A 21965-nucleotide genomic window follows, 5' to 3' on the forward strand; every position below is an offset into this window, starting at 1 on the left:
GTTGTAGCATGTTTTTATTTTTTAAGAATCCTATCATGAAAAATATACATATACCGTTTAATTTTTTGGAAGAAACTTCTAGATTCAAACCCTGATTATTAGCTTCTTAGTGGAGATGTGTCTTGAGAATATTTCATATTGAACTTGTATTTTAAAAGTATTGCTGTCTACATTATCAGGCATTATATGAGCCTCTAAAAATACGTCAAAAATATGGACATTGTGTTTAGTGTTAGCCCTTTCTGAAAAGTCTTTTTTGGTTAGTTATACCACTTATGGGTACAAACAGAAATTCTTTGCACAATGTCATTTAGCTTGACAGCTTTGCCCATTCATTTAAGTCACTCAAGCAGAATGAGTATGTCATTTGCTATGGGAAGTTTCCTGACAAGGAGGCAGCTATTTTCTCCAAAATGCTGTTTTTAAAAAAAAGTCCCCAAAGCAAAAACAGGCAAATTCATTTGAGAAAGCAAAGATTTAGGAATTGATCTTGTACATGGGGAGAAAATGAAGATTTTTTACTCTGAAATCAGAACTAAGTAGCAACGTTAGCAACAGAGTATTTGCAAGTGATAAGGCCTCCAAGCCATGCTGAAGAACGCATCTTGTTCTGTGGCTCATCACTATGATCCGTCATCTCCCTGATCACTTTCTCACTCTGGTTTGCCCCAATAGGTCTGCATCGTTCAGAAGAATGATACCAAGAAGATGTATGCAATGAAATACATGAACAAACAGAAGTGTGTTGAGCGCAATGAAGTGAGAAATGTCTTCAAAGAACTGCAGATCATGCAGGGTCTGGAGCACCCTTTCCTGGTTAATTTGTGGTAAGTGGGTTTTTTTAAATATACATTTTAATTGATTTTTAAAGAGAGAGAACAGAAGAGGGAGGGAGAGAGAGAAACATTGATGTGAGAGTGAAGCATCGATCTCCTGCCTCCTGCACACCTCCCACCCCGGCAAAGGGGATAGAGCCTGAAACTCAGGCATATGCCCGGACAGAGAATCCAGCTAGCAACCTTTGGGTGAACAGGATGATGCCAACCAACTGAGCCACATGAGCCAGGACTGTGGTGAGTGGTTTTATTGCACCTCTGAATGGAGATACTCCTGTCTTCATCCCCAATACTGTGGTATGAGAGTACCTTGATTTCTAGGTGTGCTATTGCAAAGTCCTTATTAGGATCTTCCTCAAGGACTTTTGTTCTCCTTGGTGTCTTTGACTTGATAATGAAACAAAATAATTGTTTTTATTATCTCTTGCCCTTGAGATCAAGTTTTATTTTTTAAAAGCATTGTAATTAAATAGGTTGAAGGAATGAATACTAAGAGCTTTCCCCTTAAAATGATTGGCAATAACAGAGAGGTCGCTGGTTTGATCCCCAGTCAAGGCACATGCCCAGTTGCAGGCTCAATCCCCAGGAGAGGGGCATGCAGGAGGCAGCTGATTGATGTTTCTCTCTCATAGATAGATGTTTCTATCTCCCTCTCCCTCACCCTTCTGCTCTCTCTAAAATCAATAAAAACATATTTTCAAATGATTGGCAATAAAGCTGGTTTCCTTGAAGCAAGGATAGGTGCCGTGTTTCTCACCATATAGGTTTTAACAGAGTTGGAGCTACCTTAAGTGATCTGTTTTCAAAGCCATTATTACAACCCCACGCTTAGAAAATGGCGAGGCTTGCCTTATCTATGACTTCCTGCTCTTTTCTTATGTATGGAGGTCTTTCTGTGGCCATCTCATCTTGCTCTACATTTGAAGGCAGCCATTATGTTCAGAGCCAATTCTTAAAGCTAATTCCGTAGGACTGTCATTTAAATATGCATGCCAAGCAGTGCTTACTTGCCGGCAAAGGCAAGAAAAAGGTCTTTATTCAGCAAATACTAATGGAAAAGTAATTGACATGTCACTGTGTATTTAGGGACATTCCTCTGGAGGAACCAGTGCATAAAACCTGTCTCTCTCCATCTTTAATTAACATACTTCACTTAATATGCACTTTGCTCAAATGCTACCCACTGCCATTGAATAGAAGATGGTTCCGGGTGGCTTGGAAACAGGTCTATTATAGCTTCTGCACGACTGAGACATGGGAGAGTCTAATTTTGGCTCAGGCTCATGCATTCAGGCAGTATTTTAGAGTGGCCCATGGAAAACGCTGCCGTGGAAAGAGTTAAACGGAGGCAGCTCTTTCTTCCCCATCCACAGCAATCATCAAATTGCCTTTTTTCTGTCTCTCTCCACCCCGAGAATAAGGAAGTGCTCTCACTTCACAGGCTCTTTTTGTCCAAAGTCACATTTTCCTTCTTCAAAAGTTCACTCAACTAATTTTCTCTTTTTAAGACCAGGAGCCCTTCATAAAGACAGACTTAGCCTTTTCCCCTTTCCTGCTTGTCTCTCATCACTGAGTAGGTAAGGCTGATTTCATTCTAATCTTGTTTTTTTTTTTCCTACCACATGGGTGGGTGTTATGAGACTTTAAGCTAGCCAAAGTTTGCAGACTTTGCTATCTGCTGACATGGTGTCATTCCAGATGACTTTCTGTTCTCCGTGGGTGCTGACTTGGTGATGACATGACATCTACCCTGTCCTTCCGTCTTCTCACACTGAATCTCACAGTGGAACATTGGGCGCCATTAACATTGAGAGGAGAGAGAAGAGACACCCCACCTCTCATCCCATGATTCTAGCCCCACGTTCAGAACTGAAAACTGGGAGGGGTACCATTCCTCAAGGTACAGCAGAAAACCTTTGTCTCTCAAACCCTGAACTAAAGATCTTCTAATAAATGCTGTCTGGCCCTAGCCTGTTTGTCTCAGTGGGCAGAGTGTCAGCCTGCTAACTGGAGGGTCCCAGGTTTTATATCAGTCAAGGGCACATGCCTGGATTGTGGGCTCGATCCCCAGTGTGGAGCATGCAGGAGGCAGCCAATCAATGATTCCCTCTCATCATTGATATTTCTATCTCTCTCTTCCTCTCCCTTCCTCTCTTAAATCAATAAAAATGTATTTTTTAAAAAAATGCTATCTGCCTTAGTAAGTACAGCATAGTAAATGTAAGTCACTCTTTCCACAACTATTAAGGACCTTGCAATACTTCTGGAGGTGTGATTGTGAGCAATCTTTATCATTAAATCACGTTGTTCTAACGCAGGGTTAATGGGTATGACTTGGGTTTTTTATATGAATGAAACAAGACAAAGTGCTATGCTCAGTGCCAAGCACATAGTAAGCATCTTACAAATTCTAGTTCCTTTCCTTGCCCCATTAAGGTGACGCATTCTGAACATGTCCATCATTAAATACCCAAAGTACATTTGAATGATGCTTGGAACGAGGCATCATGGGAAGTTGTGGTGGGGGCGGAGGGGTTTTGAACTCATTTTCTATAAGAGCTTATGTTTGTCTTACTTGGTTTTCCACCCTCATTCTGCAAATCAAACAAAAATAATCAAAGCATCCCCAGTATATTATGTACAGTTTAATCAAGATTTGTGTCTTGGGTTTAACTGGACTTGCTTTTACATTTCCAAAGCTTCAGGAGCCAATTTTCTTAAGAAGTACTGTACAGTTAATAAAAGAGCAGCAATATTTTTTGAACTCCTTGTACCCCTTTGTGTGTTCTAGTTTACTGATAAGCATAATATGCTTCTCAATATTGCTTTCGATAATCTTCTCATGTATTCCCAAAATGTCCCTTACCACAGGGATGTGTTCAGAAAATTCTGGGTTTCAGGCTGAGGGAAAACACAAATTGTTTCTCTTATAAGCAGGTTTATTTTGTTTAAGATAGTGTGTGCTTATATAGGTATAAATAAATACATATATGGTATTTGAAACCTTTTCTGCTCATCTCAGTCAAATTGAAAAATATACAAAATCACATTGAAAAACAGAAATTTTTCAATAATCCTTGAAATAATCACCCCTAAGGTGTTCCTGTGTACTTCCCAGTAAAATACCTGCATTCGGTTTTCTGTTTGTGATCATGCATTAACTCTGTTTACTTCTTCATTCACGTATGTATTTACTGAGCATCACAGACAAGCTGTAATTAGGGTTGCCAGGTAAAATACAGGATGTATGGTTACATCTGAACTTCAGATAAATAACCAATAATTCATAGTATATGTCCCAAGGATTGCACGGAACATATTTTAACTGGAGATCATTCATTATTCATATTTCTAATTTAAGTGGGCATCTTGTGGTTTTATTTGCTAAGTCCAACAGCCTAATTGTAAGAGGGACCCACACCATGGGGAAGCCGTGTCAGCAGGAGTGAACAGAGCGCCTGACCTGCCTGCCTGACATCTCCAATACCCAGGAGAGGCTGACATGGTCAAATGGCACATGGCCCAGGCCAGTGTGGCTCAGTTGGTTGAGTGTCCTTCCATGCAATGAGAGGTCACAGATTCAATTCCCAGTCAGGGCACATGCCCAGGCTGCCCACACCTGGGCATGTGCCCTGACTTGGAATCGGGGTGTGTGCAGGAGTCAGCTGATTGGTGTCTCTCTCTCACATCAATGTTTCTCTCTCTCTCTCCCTCTCTCTTCCTCTCTCATATCTATAAAACCATATTTCAAGAAAATGTCACATAAATACATGAACTGTGAAAAGGGCATGAAAAGTATAAAGGGGAGTGTGTGTGTATGTGTGGGTTGAAGAGTTTTAGGGAAGGAAATTCACTAGCCTAGGAGCAGCAGTGTTAAAGGTGAAAGAACATTCTGATTAAAATTCAAATCTTCCCAGCCTCCACGAACCTGGCCCCACTCTGAACACAGTGGTCAGATGTAGGCCAGGTTATACAGTGAAGGCTGCCCGACAGGGCTGGCATACAGGAAAAGCAAATAAAATCTTCCTGCGAGGCCCTCGCTGAGGGCTGCTAACAAAGCCCTGGCAACCCACAGCCTGCAAACAAACGGGCCCCAGTCATGCCCGGCACAGCCGGTTCCCCAGGTGGCTTTTGCTAATTGTGATTGAATCTGCAGCTGCACACAGCTCCTTGGCCTCCACTTTCTCCCAAACCCAGCTCCCTCCTTACCCGCTTCTCTTGCTCCTGTGAGCGGAAAGGGTCCATGTGTCATTTCCGGAAATTAGGAGATGAGATGGCCTGTTTTCAGTGGAAGGGACCACTTGTCCTGGGAGTGTGAAAAGGGGGTCCTGCCAGATGGCTGAACAGAGCTGAGTAAAAGGGTTCCCGGGAAAACACCTCCATCATCTGTGACTCAGAAACCAGTGTTTCTTCAGGGAATCACAGACTATGAGAACTCGGTAGCCTCAGGGCATCAGCATCAATAATAATAATAATAATGATAATAATAATAATAATAATGGCAATAGTAATAGTGTTCCTATCCATGGCATTCTACTACTTTTTGGGTTCTACATAGATTATCTCATGTATTCATCCTAACAATCTAGGTTGATAGGGATTATTATTCCTGTTTTACACTTGAAGAAATGGAAGCTCAGAGAGGTTGAGTAATTTTCCCAGAGTCGCACAGCTAGGAAGTGGCAGAGCCAGGACTTAACCTAGGAATCCTGACATCAGAGTCTGTGCTCTTCTGGCTACACCATGCCATCCTCCATAGACAGCTTGTGACTCCTTTACATAATCTTGTGGAAGGAAACCGAGTTTAATTTGTTTATTGTCTTTCACACCCCATAAGAATACAAACTCCATGAAGCAGGCACGTTTGCATGATTTGTTCACTGCCTCATTCACTGCCTCATTCCCCAGCTCTCATAATAGTGCTCAGCACACAGTAGTGTTCAATACATATGTTGAATGAATGACGTGATTTAGTGGTGGGACCAGGTTTCTGGCTCCTGCTTGTTTGCCCTTTTCCCATCATACCACTGCCACCTCTGGCACACGCACAAACATCCCTTCATTTAATCACACCCACTCCAGGATCTTTGCAGGCCCTGACGTCAGAGAGACCCACATTTGAATCCCTGCGTCACCACTTGGTATCTACTAGTATGTGAATTGAGCAAGATACCTTATGTCTTCTGCTTGGTTTCCTCATTTATCATTTGGAATAAGAGCAATACCCGTGGCAGAAGGTACTGCTATGAATATGTATATAAAGCAGCTCACACATAGTAGGTGCTTAATAAATGGCTTTAAACAAACAACTCAGTGAAGCCCCTTCCAGAATGGAAGTCCCCTCAGTCGCCATAGCCAGAGAAGATTCTTAAGTGAGCAAGTTCACTTGAGCTGGAGCTGGCCTGGGCACTAGAAAGTCTTTTGTTTTGTTCTCAACTATTAAAAATATAAATCATTCTTTTGAATGTAAATAATACATATATAAAATATGCAAATGCATGGAATTCTAATGAAAATAGAAATTTTATCACTCAGAAATAACTATATTACTTTTCTATTGCTGCTGTAATAAATGATCACAAACTCAGTGACTTAACACAAACTGGAGTACTTGAGGTTAAAGCTATTTTTTTTTTTGTTAATCTTCACCTGAGGATTCTTTTCCATTGATTTTTAGAAAGAGTGGAAGAGAAGGGGAGAGATAGTGAGAGAGAAACATTGATGTGAGAGAGCCACATCAATTGGTTGCCTCCTGCATGCTCCCTGACCAGGACCAAGGATTGAGCCTGCAACCAAGGCCGAGGACTGAGCCTGCCTTGACTGGAACCGAACCCGGGGCCCTTCAGTCTGCGGGTCCAGGCTCCATCCACTGAGCCAAACCAGCTAGGGCAAAGCGATTTTCATAATATGCTTAAGACTATTATTTCCCTTCTGCCCTGCATTGTTATTTGCACTAATGTTCACAAACAGACATCATGCAATCAACCAATGAATACATAACTAATCAGAACAATGATTACCTATGGGTTGTAGAGCTTAACTAAAAGGTATGTGGAAAACTTTTGGAGTGGCTGAAATACTCTGCTACCTTTACTGTGATGCCAGTTACATGAAGGTATATATTTGTAAAAATCCAGTATGTTGTATACTTAATACCTGTGCACTTTACTATAAATGAATTGTACCTCATTAAAAGCATATGAAAAAAATTTAAACCCATAAATTTATTATCGTACAGCTCTGAGGGTCAGAAGGGTAAAATCACACGGGGCTGAAATCACGCTGTCAGCAGGACTGTGTTCCTCTGGAGGTCCTAAGGAGAGTCTATTTCTTTACCTTTTCCAGCTTCCTCGGGCTGCCTGCATTTCTTGGCTCGCAGTGCCTCTCTCCGTCTTGAAAGCCAGCAGCAAAGCATAGTCTAAATCCTCCCTGTCTCTGACTTTGGGTCCACCTGGTGACCAAACTCTAGCCAGGTTCCTCTGAGTCCTCTTCTGTAAAGAACTGAACAAAACAGTTTCTAAAAGCTCAAGGCTGAATCCCTAGGATGACCTTAGCTCCCCCTTAAAGTGCTTGCCTGAGAAAACTCAGTGCTGCCCAAAGAACGTACTGTCTGTTCCAGCTAACACCAGCCAAAACCTACTTTTGCCCCACGATTTATTGCCTCTGTGTCCAGTGACCTTGCTAAAATTATATTCTTAATTCTACTAGTTGGCCTGTAGGTTCTTTGGGTTTTCAGTAGTTACAGTTATGCCATTAACTAACAATGCCAGTTTTAGCTCTTCCTATTCGATCGTCTTATTTGTTATTTTTATGCCTCTTGCACTTGCATTGAGAACTATATTGAGTACATGTATGGTGGACATCTTGTCTATTTGCCCGGATTTCATAGGGAAGGTCTTCAGTATTTTAAGATTTCATCTGTACATTGGCTGAAGAATTAGATTGTTAGGGGGAATTATACATATGTAAAATCACTCTTTAAGACAGCTAATATTTTTGAGGATTTATACCTTTGAGGTACTATGCTAAGATATTACATGCATTATCTCATAGATTGTCATATCTTTGTCTCATATATCTTCAGATATCGTATGTCCCCTTACAAAGATGAGTAAGCCAACGATGAGAGGTTTGATTCCATGCCCAAATCACAAACCCAGAAAGTGATAGCAAATCTGGATTCCAAATCACACCCTCCAAATTCCCTAAGATCCTCAGTGTTAACTTATGTTTTAATTTCAATATGTATCATTACTTCCAAATCTCTAAAACCAAATTTTTAAAAATTAAATTCAACTGCAAAATCAATAAGAAAAAGTTTAAAGAGCCATTTAAAATAAATGGCTCTGAAATGATAATGTTTCAGTGAAACAAAATCAACACGTATAACTTACTACACTCCAATTTGAGAAAAATTATACCTGTTCTTGCTTCCCTGGTAGAGTTCCAACCACTGGACATCAGAAATAGAGATGGATAGAAGGACCACATGAGATGAGAGAAAAGGCAGGAAAGATCCCAACTTTTCTGAAGATGCACTTGGTCTGGTTTGACTATAAACATTAGGCAGGTGAGGGGAAGTGGGGTGCATTACAAATGGAGAGGATAGGAGGAGGGCATGAAGGGCAAAATAAGAATTTCTGTTGCCCTGACTGGGTAGCTCAGTTGGTTAGAGTGTCATCCCAATACACCAAGGTTGCAGGTTTGATCCCCAGTCAGGGCACACAAGAATCAACCAATGAGTGCATAAATAATTGGAACAACAAATTGGTGTGTATGTCTCTCTTTAGCTCTCTCTCAAATCAATAAAAAAAGGAAAGAAAAAAAGAAAGCACCATTGCCCTCTCCCCATCCCTGGGCAGACATTATTAATCAATCTTGGCAAGCTTTTCATTGAGCCCGGACCCAACCTCAGAATCTTGGCCCTTACTGTCATGCCTGAACTAGTAGCTCAGTGAAGATGTGTGTGTGTGTGTGTGTGTGTGTGTGTGTGTGTGTGTGTGTGTAGGTGTGTGTGTGGAGCGGGGGCAGTCTGTAATTGGTAGCAGTGCTGGGAAATCCTCTCTCTGCCCTAAAATTCTGAGACTGGGCTGGCAACTTCATCAGTCAGGAAGTAAATTGCCTCTCTGGCTACAGAGGTAGAGGCTAGACAACACCCTGAGCCAGATGAACATTTTGTCTCTCCACTTCATCTACACTGGAGAAAGAGCCTATCAAAGTGTGACTCAGCCCGGCCGGTGTGGTGCAGTGGTTGAGCATCGATCTATGAACCAGGAGGTCACCAGTTCAATTCCCAGTCAGGGCACATGCCTGGGTTGTGGGCTCGATCCCCAATAGGGGGTGTGCAGGAGGCAGCCAATCATTGTTTCTCTCTCATCATTGATGTTTCTATCTCTCTATCCCTTTCCCTTCCTCTCTAAAATCAATAAATACATTTTTTTTCAATTGTGACTCAGCACGTCCTGGACCTCCCTCAGCCAGATCAGAGCTGCCCAGTCACTCTCAGAATCACCAGTGGCCATTTGCCAACCAATCAATGACCCCCCTTAGATCGTCTCTCTCCAATCAGCCTATGAGTCTCATGAAGCACAAAAAATGTCAACATCAAAATGTACTTTTCCGAATCCCTGATAAACACCATGGGTAAGAGCCTGATTTAATTGTTCCTTGTTATCATCCGAGCTTGTGTCTTGGGTTTTCATTTTATATGGTTAGCAACATCTTTTATTCCCCTTGGCCTGTTGACTGACTGTCCTAGTCTCTGAAGTAATGGTCTCCAGAGATTCTGTAGAAAATAATCAGTCAAATTTTCCCCAGACAGGCTTCATAAATAACATCTCCAGAGCCAGTGTAGATGAGCCCACAGATCGCAAAATATCACTCAGAGCTCTGCCCAGAGAAAGGTCAGGGCTGAAGGAAAGCCAACTACTACATCAGAACATCAGGAAAATAATTGGCAACCTGTTATGTGTGATTTTTAAAAAATCACCCACAAATTTTTTCATTGTGTAAATCATGGATGTTTGCTCATTTTATTTGAGGCTATATTTTATGGTTTGAATCAGGTAAGTATGTGTATTACTTTATCTGAGGATTTCATGAGCCCCTACAATCAAACTTAGGTCCTGCTGAAAAATAAAAATGAGCAAAAAAATTATTAGGTCCTTCCGTTGGTCTTTTAAAAAATGTTTTTATTGACTTCAGAGAGGAAGGGAGAGGGAGAGAGAGATAGAAACATAAATGATGAGAGAGAATCATTGATCAGCTGCCTCCTGCACACCCCCTACTGGGGATTGAGCCTGCAACCTGGGCATGTGCCCTGACTGAGAATATAACCACGACCTCCTGGTTCATGGGTCAATGTTCAACCACTGAGCCACACCGGCCAGGCTTTTCTGTTAGTCTTCATCATGGTTTTCTGCACTTCTCTCTCACAGCCCTTAGCACACACTATAATCACATATTTGCTCATGTAAATATTTGTTTATCTGTTATAAATGACTAGAGGCCCAGTGCATGATTGAATCATGTATGTGTAGGGTCCCCTACACACTTGCTTTCAATCCCAGTGGAGCTGGGTGCCTGTCCGCTGGTGCACCAGGCCTTTCAGAAGCCTTCGGCTTGGCAGAGGCTTCTGAAAGTCCTGGTGCCGGAGCAGACAGGCACCCAGCTCCCCCGCCTTTGATGATCTGTGGTGGGACGTGAGCTCACTGCCCCAGAGGCCCCTTCTGTGCCGCAGCACAGCCATGGCGCAGATGCTGAGCTCGTGCTGCCGCTGGCAACGTGAGCTCAGCGTCCTGCTGGCCCAATCGGCTACCCCGGCCATCCCGAATCCCGCCCCCTGCGCCTCCCACTGGCCCAATCGTGGGTGTAGCGGAGTGATGGTAATTTACATATTACCCTTTTATTAGGTAGGATTAGCTTCAAGAAGGGGGAAACCATGTTTCTTGGTTTACTCCTTTATCTCCAATAACTGTATAAGTAAATAAATATTTGTAAAATAGCCATTGAATAAACAAGTGCTCATTATAGACCAAGCTGTTGGGGGGCAGGGGGGTAGCTGCTGATGGATGCAAGGTGAGCAAAGCACAAATTTATCACATTGTTCGGTCAAATGAGGAATTTAGGTAAAAAATATTAATTTTCCTGATACAATGTAATATAATGTAACCATTTATATAGATAGGGTTCTGGAGTGTTCTATACCAGAGAAATGGCTGGGTGCTAGGGAAGTGCACAGAGAGAGGTGACATGTAATTTGTGTTTGGCAAGAATAGGTTAGGAAAGACTAAAGTAGAGGAAAGATGAACTTTGATCAAAGGTGTTAATGCACAAAAAGTTTCTTTTGCTTGAAATGTACCCAAAAGTTTATTTTGCCAAAAAATATATTTTTAGATACATTTTTAATGTACTTTAATTTTTCCATCACCATTTATCCCTTCTATGCCCTATTCCACCTCCCCACCCTCTCCCTGCTGCAATCACCACACTGTTGTCCATGTCCATGAGTTCTCTCTTTTTAGCTCAATCCTCCCACCCCTCAACACCCTCCCCACCAGAGCTGTCTGCCTGCTTTCTATCTATGAGTAGGTCTCTATTTTACTTGACATTTCTTATAACTCTTACATGACAGTACCCTCACATCCATTCTACTCACTGTCCAAAGGATCTATGTAAACCCTAAATGATCTGTGTTTATGAATTTTAGCTATATGGGTGTTTAACCTATACATACACATGATACACAAGAGTGAGTGAGGTCATTAGTGTGTTTTCATGGGGGCATTTAAGGTGTGCTTTTTTCCTCGGAGAACTTTATAAGGCTACTTATGAGACAGAGAAAAAGTACTATATACATTTCAATGTTCTTGCTCCACTGGGTGGGTTTTTCTGAAGTTAAAAACTTCTGGAAATTTGACAACATACTCTAGAGAGAGGATGTGGGGATATGGGAACTCCCAGATGTTGCTGTTGGGAATACAAAGTCATACACCCTCTATGGAGATTAATTTGGCAATAATGAGCAAGAATTGCATGTGCCTTTACCTTTTGTTTTAACAAGTCTTTATCTTAGGGAACCCACTTCTAGAAATCTACACCAAAGTCAGACTGGCCAGAATACAAAAAGACATATGCATAAAGATTTTCACTGTTACAGTGTCAGTAACAGCAGAAGACTGGAAACAACCTGAATGCCCTTCATTATGGGTTGAATGTCATTATGAACTTAGGATGAATGTCATTATGAACTTAGGATGTATTTATCTTAGCTTACATTTGTGTATGCATATGTACACTATACCTTTACCCATATCAAATATCTTCATTTATTTCTATCTCTGTCCACTGAGAAAACCTAGTAACAGTAACAACCAGATTACAGCAAACATGTCTACCTCTCAGATAATCTGGAAGAGGACATGTGCAAGATAGCCAGGAATATCTTCACATCAGAAAGTCATAAAGTTATCAAAACCTCCTAAGGTCATTTCAAAATAACACATGATTAAACTTAAATATTTTTCTATTGGTCAAAGAACAGTCATGAACTGAGCATCAATAAGGATGATAGCATCAAACCCATGAATTCATTAGTTTAAATAAACTTACTGATTTTTTTGGGAGGATTCTAGGAAACCAAAACATCATATTGAAAGTGACAAATAAAGCCTTAAGCTGTTCCATGCTTCTGTTCCTATTTTGTTTGTCAGTTCATTTTGTTCATTAGATTCAACATATTAGTAAGATCATATTGTATTTGTCTTTCCCTGTCTGGTTTATATCACTTAGCATAATAATCTCCAGGTCCATCCATGATGCCACAAAAGGTAAGATCCCCTTCTTTTTTATAGCTGCATAGTATTCCATTGTGTAAATGTACCACAGCTCTTTTGTCCACTCATCTATTGATGGACACTTGGGCTGTTTCCAGATCTTGGCTATTGTAAGTAATGCTGCTATGAACATAGGGGTGCATATAATCTTTCAAATTAGTGTTTTGAGATTCTTAGGATATATTCCCAGAAGTAGGATCACTAGGTCACAAGGCAGTTCCACTTTTAATTTTTTGAGGACACTCCATATTGTTTTCCACAGTGGCTGTACTAGTCTGCATTCCTACCAACAGTGCACTAGGGTTCCCTTTTCTCCACATCCTGGTCAGCACTTGTTGTTTGCTGGTTTATTGATGATAGCCATTTTGGCAGGTGTGAAATGATATTTCATTGTGTGTATTCTTTAAATTTTTATCGTTGAAAGTATTACAGATGTTCCCTTTTTTCCCCCATTGGCCCCCTCCACCCTGCTCCCACTCCCCTCCCAAGCCTTCACCACACTGTTGTCTGTGTCCATGAATTATGCATAAGTGCATATAAGTTCTTTGGTTAATTTCTCCCCACCACAAACCCCCTGCCTTCCCTCTGAGATTCCTTAGCCTGTTCTATGCTTCTCTGTTTTTGGATCTATTTTGCTCATGTTTATTTTTTGTTCATTAGATTCCATATATGAGTGAGATCATGTGATACTTGTTTTCTCTGACTGGCTTATTTCACTTTAGCATAGTACTCTCCAGGTCCCTCCAATGCTATCTCAAAGGGTAAGAGACCCTTCTTTTTATAGCTGCATAGTATTCCACTTTGTAAATATATCACACATCTTTTTTTACCCACTCATCTACTGATGGGCACTTGGGCTATATTTATAATAGCTAAGATCTGGAAACAGCCCAAGTGCTCATTGTGGTTTTAATTTGCATCTCTCTGATGATTAGTGACTTTGAGCATTTTTTCATATCTTTATTGGCCATCTGTATATCCTCTTTAGAGAAGTGTCTATTCAGGCCCTTTACCCATTTTTTCATTGGATTGTTTGTCTTCCTGGTGTTGAGTTGTATAAGTTCTTTATGTATTTTTGAGATTAGCTCCTTATCAGATGTATCATTAGCAAATACGTTCTCCATTCAATAGGTTCCCTTTTCATTTTGTTGATGGTTACTGTGCAAAAGCTTTTTAGTGTGATGTTGATAGACACAGACAACCATGTGGTGATAGCCACAGGGGAAAGGGTGGTGGGAGGTAGCTAGAGGTGGGCAAAGGGAGAAAAATGGGGATGGAAAGAGACTTTGCTTGGGGTGATGGGTGCATGATGCAGGTGTAGATGATGTTTTATTGAGTTGTACACTTGAAATCTGTATGGTTTTTCAAACCAATGTCACCCCAATAAATTCAATTAAAAAATTTAAGCAATTGTTTTACCTACTTTACTTTTCCTAATAGGAACTGTACCTGAGAGTAAGCAAAGAATTGATGAAAGCCAATTTTTCTTTATAAAAGTCCTCCAGCTAAAATATAAAGGAGAAATGAGAGAATTGAAATATCACATCCCCTACGGAATTTTTGGATCTAGACATTCAGATGATTAATGGCTGATAACACCATGAAAAGATACTCTTATTAATTATATGCCTCCTGATCAAAGATTACACGCTATCTGTGAAGTAGTCTTTCCACCAAAAAATCAAATCTGAATCCGAGCAAGCCTCTAGATCTAACTAATTTTCACAAAATACAGAGCTGTGGAACACTTAGAAAGATGTGATGTGAACGCAACCAGTAAAATTCAGATTGCGGAAATGCTACTGAAAAAGTGATTTGGTTTCTTCAACAGAAGATTACTAGGAATAAAAGAAGAGTTGTCAGGTAAGCTATAGAATTTAAAAAAAAAAGATTTTAAAGGCGCATAAACCAAATGTAATATGTGAATCTTATTTGACTTCATTTAGAAGACCCAAATAGTCTATAATTTTTTAAAGGAACATTTAAAGAACAATCATGGAAATGTGAACATTCGGTATTTGATGAAAAGTACTAAATAATTTATTTAGATTAGAAGCTGACTTATCTGTGTTAATTCCTTTCCTAATGAGACAACATATATTACTTTATTCCTTTTTTAATGAAATACATTTGACACATAACATTGGGCAAATGTAAGGTGTACAACATGTTAATTTGACATATTTACATATTGTAATATGATTGACATTGTAGTGATAATGAGCACCTCTATCATGTTACATAATGATCCTTTCTTTTTAGTGCTTAGAATCATTAAACTCTAGTCTCTTAGCAAGTTTGATGATTATAACACAATATGGTTGTCTACATTCACTGTACTGTGTATGACTCATGGCAAGGAGATAACATAGATATATCAGAGTAGAAAAAATATTTTTGTTATATTTTTTGGGTCTTTAAAATATAAAAATATGAATAAAAATATTTATAATCTTACCATTTAGATAACTGGTTATCTTATTTTCAAGAAAAAAATTATGTCTATATTGACATATACACAGGGTGTTCCAAAAATATATATATACACACTTTAATAGCTGGGAGCTCAATTTTGAAAACGAAATGTAATTTCATAAACACTGCCTTTATAATTATTCAAAGTACGTGTATACATTTTTGGGACATCCTATATGTAATATATTTATTTTTCTTTTATGGTTGTGTGTATATCCTTTTAAAAATACATTCTAAGCATCAATATACTCTTATGCTAGTTATGGTATAAACATTGCATTTATATATTATACTGTAAATTATATACGCTAATGCATATTGTAGTATGAACATTGTTCTTTCCCTCACTTTGTCTTTATAATATAATATTATTAAATCTTTTCACATCAGAATATAGATCTGCCTCATTTTTTCTAAATGTGGTACAATCTGTAACATGAATTTACTATAATTTATTTGCAAGTTCTCCTATTGATGGACATGCAAATTGTTTTTTATTTTGTATGATAAAATAAATTGCCTTATAAGTACATCTTGGTATAATTTTTCAAGTGTGTCAAGTGTGAACGTTCCTAGCAGTGAAATTACAGGCTCAAAATCCTGCATTTTTAAGAAATATTTCCACCTTTTATTCAATAAAGGTTTCTCCAGATTAGCCTCCGTCCAGAGCATAGGAGAGGCCCACATCTCCACATCCTCACCCACAGTGTCTCATCAAGCCTCGCTGGAAATGTGCAACTTTATTGAGAAGCCATGACATGCTTGTTTAGATTGTAATTCCCCTCCCTCTAAATTTACAGTAGAGTTTTTGTCTCAACTTGGTTCCAATGTTATCCAAGTCATTAACCCTTCTTTTACTTCAGTTGGTAATGGACGCCGTGGCATATCAATTTCACACACACACACACACACACACACACACACACACACACACACAAAACAATTGGATATAGTTTTGATAAACTGTTGCAATCTGACTTTTACAAACCTTGGTTTTTAAATGTTGTCATGGTAAATTAACTGGGTGAAATAATACTAGTTTGGTTTTACTTCTTTATTAATTTCATACTAGATACACTTAGAAAAATTATTCCAGAGACACAAGAGGAGAAATATGATGGGCCATTGCACCAAAGACAGGTTTTTAAATTCAAATTTGTAATTAAAGAATGGAACATTGTACCCTAATCTCATCTTTGCCCATTCCTCAGGGATCTCTTCCTACAAGGCTAGTGCTTCTCCTAAACTGAAAAGCCTGCTGTGAGCACCCCTGTTCAGAGTCTGAAAATCACAGATAATTGTTCTATTGCTTTAGTGCACAGGACAATATTGGTTCTTAAAAACTTCTAGGAGGGTCCCGGGCTGAAGATACAAGTGTCCCAGCATTGGAATGAGACGTTCCAGGAAGCATCCAAATTGAATTTTGAGAGTTGACTTGAAAGGGCATTTTAATAATTATCCTGGCAGGATTTTATTATAAGTTTCAGATGTTTTTTCTCCCATGAACTTTATTGGTCATTGTGTGCAGAACATGTGTGTTAACTGTTTAGGGTTAGATGCAGTCCTGCCTCCACAATTTCCTAACATTGTGATTCTAGAGCAAATACTATTAAACCTCTCTCTACACACTAATTTTTTTTCCTACTCAACATCCTCTTTTTTATAACAACTTTATTGAGGTATATGTACATGTCATGAAATTTACCCATTCCCAATGATCTTTAGTAATTTTCTGAGTGGTGCAACCATCACCATAAACCAATCTTAGAACCTTTTGTTCCTTCATCTAAGATCCCTTCTGCCCATTTAGAGTTAATCCCCATTCCCAACCTGAGCCCCAGGCAACTGCTAATCTATTTTCTGTATCTATAAATGTGCCTTTTCTGGCAATGAAATTTTATGTCAATGAAATAAACATATAAACATATACTTATAAGTTATAACTTTCAAACTTATAAACACACTCTTGTGCTGCCTTCTTTTGCTTTTAACATGTTTATGGGGTTCATCAATATTGTAGTATGTGTTGCTAGCTTGTTCCTTTGTAGTGCTGCATAGTATTCCATGAACAGGGAATACTGTATGGATACCACATCTTGTCTGTCAATTCACCACTTGACAGACATGTATCTTATCTCCAATTCTTTTGCCATTAGGCATATGTGCACAAATCTTTGCATGGAAATATATTTGTATTTCTTTGTTTTTTAATCCTCACCTGAGGATATGTTTATTGATTTTAGAGAGAGGAAAAGAGAGAAACGTTGACGTGAGGGAGAAACATCAAGTGGTTGCCTCTCTATGTTGCAACCTAGGTATGTGCTCTGACCGGGAATTGAACCCTCTACCTTTTAGTGTCAGGACGACACTTCAACCAACTGAGCCACACTGGCCAGGGCTATACTTGTATTTCTTTTGAGAAGATGCTTAGGAGTGGAATTGAAGGGTGATGTGTTAGTTTATGTTTAACTTTTTGAAAGACTGACAAACTATTTTCCAAAGTGACTGTACCATTTACATTCCTACCAGTAATACATGAGTGTTCCCCTTTCTCTATATCTTGGGGATAATATTTGTTATTATCCGTCTTATTTCTTATAGTCATTCTGATGGGTGTGAAATTTGTGGTTTAATTTTTATTTCTCTACTGACTAATGATATTGAGCATCTTTTCATGTATATCTCCTTTAGTGAAATCTATGTTTGTCTCTACTCATTTTTTATTGGGTTGAGTTTTGGGGTATAATAGTCCTGTGTATAATTCTTTTACATAAAAAGAATTATACACAGGACTATTCTTCTTTAGGTTATACATGTTATAAACATGTTTTCCTAGTCTATTGCTTGCTTTTTCATTTTCTTTGTGTCTTTTAAAGTGTAAAAGTTTTGAATTTTGATAAAGTCTAATTTATCAAATTTTTAATGGACCTTAATTTTGGTATTATATCTAGATGCTTTTGCCTATTCTGAGCAAAAGATTTTTATCTTACATTTTATTCTGAACGTTTTATTATTTTTGTACTTACATTTACATCTGGGATCTACTTGAGTTAACTGTTGTGCATGGCGTGGAAATCTAAGTTCGTTTTTTTTGAATGCGGGTATCTAATTGTTCCAACACCATTTGTTAAACTGATTGTCCTTTCCTGCATATTTGTCAAAAATCAATTGACTGTAAATGCAAAGATTTGTTTCTAAAGTCTAAATTCTATTCCATTGACATATAAGTCTATTCTTATGTCAATGCCACACTTCTTGGTCTCCCCAATTTTTTTTTCTTCAAAATTATTTTGGCTATTCTAGGTATTTGTAATTTTCTTATAAATTTTAGGACCTTCTTGTCAATTTATACAAAAGGGGGAAAAAAGCCTGCTGGGATTTGATAGGGATTGCACTGACGCTATAGATCAATTTGGACAGAAATGACATCTTAACAATATTTGAGTCTTCCAATCCATGACCATGGCATGTTTCTCCCATTATTTCAATCTTCTCTAACCAAGATTTATAATTTTTTGTGTACAAATCTTGCAATTCTTTCTTAAATTTACTCCTAAGTATTGTATTCTTTTTGATACTTTTATGAATGTAATTGCATTCTTAATTTCATTGTTGTATTGCTCACTGTTTATATAGATAAAGACAATTGACTTTTGCATATTGACCTTATATGCTGCAAACTTGCTATCTTTTGTGTTAGTTCTAACAGGGTCGTTGCTTTTTGTTGTTGTTATTTTGTGGTTCCCTTATGATTTTTTTGTATACAGAATTATGTTGTCTGTGATTAAAGGCATTTTCACTTCTTTCTTTTCCCTCCCTCCCTCCCTTTCTCCGTCCTTCCTTCCTTCCTCACTGATTATACTGGCTAGAACCTCCAGTACTATAGTGAATGGAGGTGAGAACAGATATTTTTGCTTTGTTTCAGATTTTAGGGGTAAAGATTCAACCTTTCCCCATTAAGTGTGATGTTCACTATAGGTGTTATTGTGGATGCCTTTTATCAGATTCAGAAAGCTTCATTTTATTCCACATTTGTTAAGAGTGTTGTTGTTGTTTTTTATCACAAATGAGTGCTTTTCCTGTCCTAATGAGATGATCATATGTTTTGTCCTTCACTATTAATACACAATGTATTATATTGATTGATTTCAGATCCCTTTTGGTCATGGTATATAATTTTTTAATATGTTGATGTATTTGATTTGCTAATTTTTTGAGGATTAAACCTGAATTCTTATCCTGAATCCGGAAAAAGTGGGGATAATGATATTACTTACCTCATAGGTTTGTAGTAACAATCAAATGCAATAAATACACATAAAGTACCTAATATCATGTCTGAGACATAGTAAGCTCAATTAATGGGAACCGTGCTGATTATACCACTGACAATAACTATCTACATATAATTACCTCATATACAAGAATAAGACACTGCCATAAAACAAATTTATCTGCTTACTAGCAGAGCTATATTACATTTATGGGTGGAAAAAGGAAGGTAATTATAGTAATAGCTAACATCTGTTACTTGCTATCTTCCAGACACTGTTGTAAGCCATTTATATGTTTGAACTCACTTAATCTTCCCAACAGTCATATGAGGTATGTATTACTATAAATGGGGAGGCTTAGGGCTTATTCCAATTATTACAAAGACTAGAGGCCCGGTGCACGAAATTCGTGCACGGAGGGGGATTGTCCCTCAGCCCAGCCTGTACCCTCTCCAATCTGGGACCCCTCAAGGGATGTCCTAGGGATCGGGCCTAAACGGGCAGTCGGACATCCCTTTCACAATCCAGGACTGCTGGCTCCCAACTGCTTGCCTGCCTGCCTTCCTGATTGCCCCTAACCGCTTCTGCCTGCCTCTCACAATCCAGGACTGCTGGCTCCAAACTGCTTGCCTGCCTGCCTTCCTGATTGCCCCTAACCGCTTCTGCCTGCCAGCCTGATCACCCCCTAACCACTCTGCTGCCAGTCTGTTTGCCCCCAACTTCCCTCCTCTGCCAGCCTGGTCACCCCTAACTGCCCACTCCTGCAGGGTTGATCACCTCCAACTGCCCTCCCTTGTAGGCTTGGTCCATCTCAACTGCCCTCCCTTGCAGGCCAGGTGCCTCCCAACTGCCCTCTCCTGCTGCTGTGGTGGCGATCCTGTGTCCACGTGGGGGCAGGATCTTTGACCACATGGGGGCAGCTATATTGTGTGTTGCAGTGATGATCAATCTGCATAGTACTCTTTTATTAGATAGGAGGCCTGGTACAGGAGTGGGGGCCAGCTGGTTTGCCCTGAAGGGTGTCCCTGATCAGGGTGGGGTACCCTTGGGGCATGGGGCGGCCTGAGCGAGGGGCCTGTGGTGGTTTGCAGGCTGGCCACGCCCCCTGGCAACGAAAGCGGAGGCCCTGGTATCTGGAATTTATTTTCCTTCTGCAATTGAAACTTTGTAGCCTGGAGCAGAGCTAAGCCCCGGGCTCCCTCAGAGGCCCGAAGCCATTTGTGTTGGGGTTATAATTGAAACTTTGTTGCCTTAAGCGGGTGGGCCCAGCCAGGGTGTGTGGAAAGCTTTGCTTCCCCTGTTGCCGGCGGCAACCCTGGCCTGCTCTCTCAAGCTCCATTCTGCCGCCATTTGTTTGAATTTGTTTACCTTCTATAATTGAAACTTTGTAGCTTGAGTGGAGGCTTAGGCCTGCAACGGCTGGCAGAAAGCTTGGCTTCCTCTGTTACCTAGGAAACCTTGCTCTCTGTGGCTGTAGCCATCTTGGTTTGGGTTAATTTGCATGCTCACTCTGATTGGATGGTGGGCGTGGCTTGTGGGTGTGTCGGAGGTATGGTCAATTTGCATATTTGTCTATTATTATATAGGATGTTAAAGGGCAGACCTGAGATTTGAACGAAAATAATCTGGCTTCAGGGCCAAGATTGTCACCATTATGCTATGTGCCATGCTTTGTGCTAATAACTTTACAAACATTCTATCTAATTTACTCTTTGCCATGTAATACATAAAACCATTCTCAATGTACAGGTATCCTTTCTGAGTTTCCTTTAAGAGACTTTCTCTAAATTCACGTGATATTTAACCCAGGCCTGCCTGAAGCCTGTGCATTTCTCATGTTTATTTTCCTTCAGTGTGATATATTGAAATCAATCAATGTCTTTTCTCCAAAATTGAATAGCTTTTAGAAGCAATAACTAATACCAGTCGTGTGTCTCCCTTGCTTTGCTAGATGGATATATAAGAACTGACCCTTGCTTAGGTAGAGTCTAAATGAGGATTTGTTGCAATAGTTCTGCAGTAGGCAGTAGCTTCCCCCTGTGTCATCATTTTTCTTTTTTTTTTAAATATATTTTTATTGATTTCAGAGAAACAATGTTGAGAGGCAATCATTGATTGGCTGCCTATTGCATGCCCCCTACTGGAGACCGAGCCCACAAAACGGCATGTGCCCTTGACCAGAATCGAACCCGGGACCCCCAGTCTGCAGGCTGACACTCTATCCACTGAGCCAAATGGGCCAGGGCTCATCATTTTTCTTGACTGCCACCCATAGAAAGAAAGATACTTTTCATCGCAAGCCGGTAGCTACACACACAGTGACACACAGTATTCGCAAGAACCAAAGTTTCATAAATAATATGTAGCCTTACATGTTAATAGCATTTATTCTATGTTATTCAACCTATTTTATTTCTTCAAAAAAACAGCCAAACTGCCGAAACCAGTTTGGCTCAGTGGATAGAGCGTCGGCCTGTGGACTGAAGGGTCCCAGGTTCGATTCCGGTCAAGGGCATGCACCTTGGTTGCGGGCACATCCCCAATGG

General features: G+C 39.7%; 1 protein-coding gene across 1 annotated transcript in view; it reads left to right on the forward strand.

Moving 5' to 3' along the window:
- Positions 1 to 21965, forward strand: part of STK32A (serine/threonine kinase 32A) — a 69410-nt gene that overhangs the window by 205 nt on the left and 47240 nt on the right. The window contains exon 2 of the mRNA XM_054717022.1: positions 676 to 827. Coding sequence (XP_054572997.1) covers positions 709 to 827 — 119 coding nt within the window. The 5' untranslated portion in view covers positions 676 to 708. The remainder of the gene's footprint in view (positions 1 to 675; positions 828 to 21965) is intronic.

This window comes from Eptesicus fuscus, chromosome 6, assembly GCF_027574615.1.
Source record: "Eptesicus fuscus isolate TK198812 chromosome 6, DD_ASM_mEF_20220401, whole genome shotgun sequence".
Classification (NCBI taxonomy): Eukaryota; Metazoa; Chordata; class Mammalia; order Chiroptera; family Vespertilionidae; genus Eptesicus; species Eptesicus fuscus.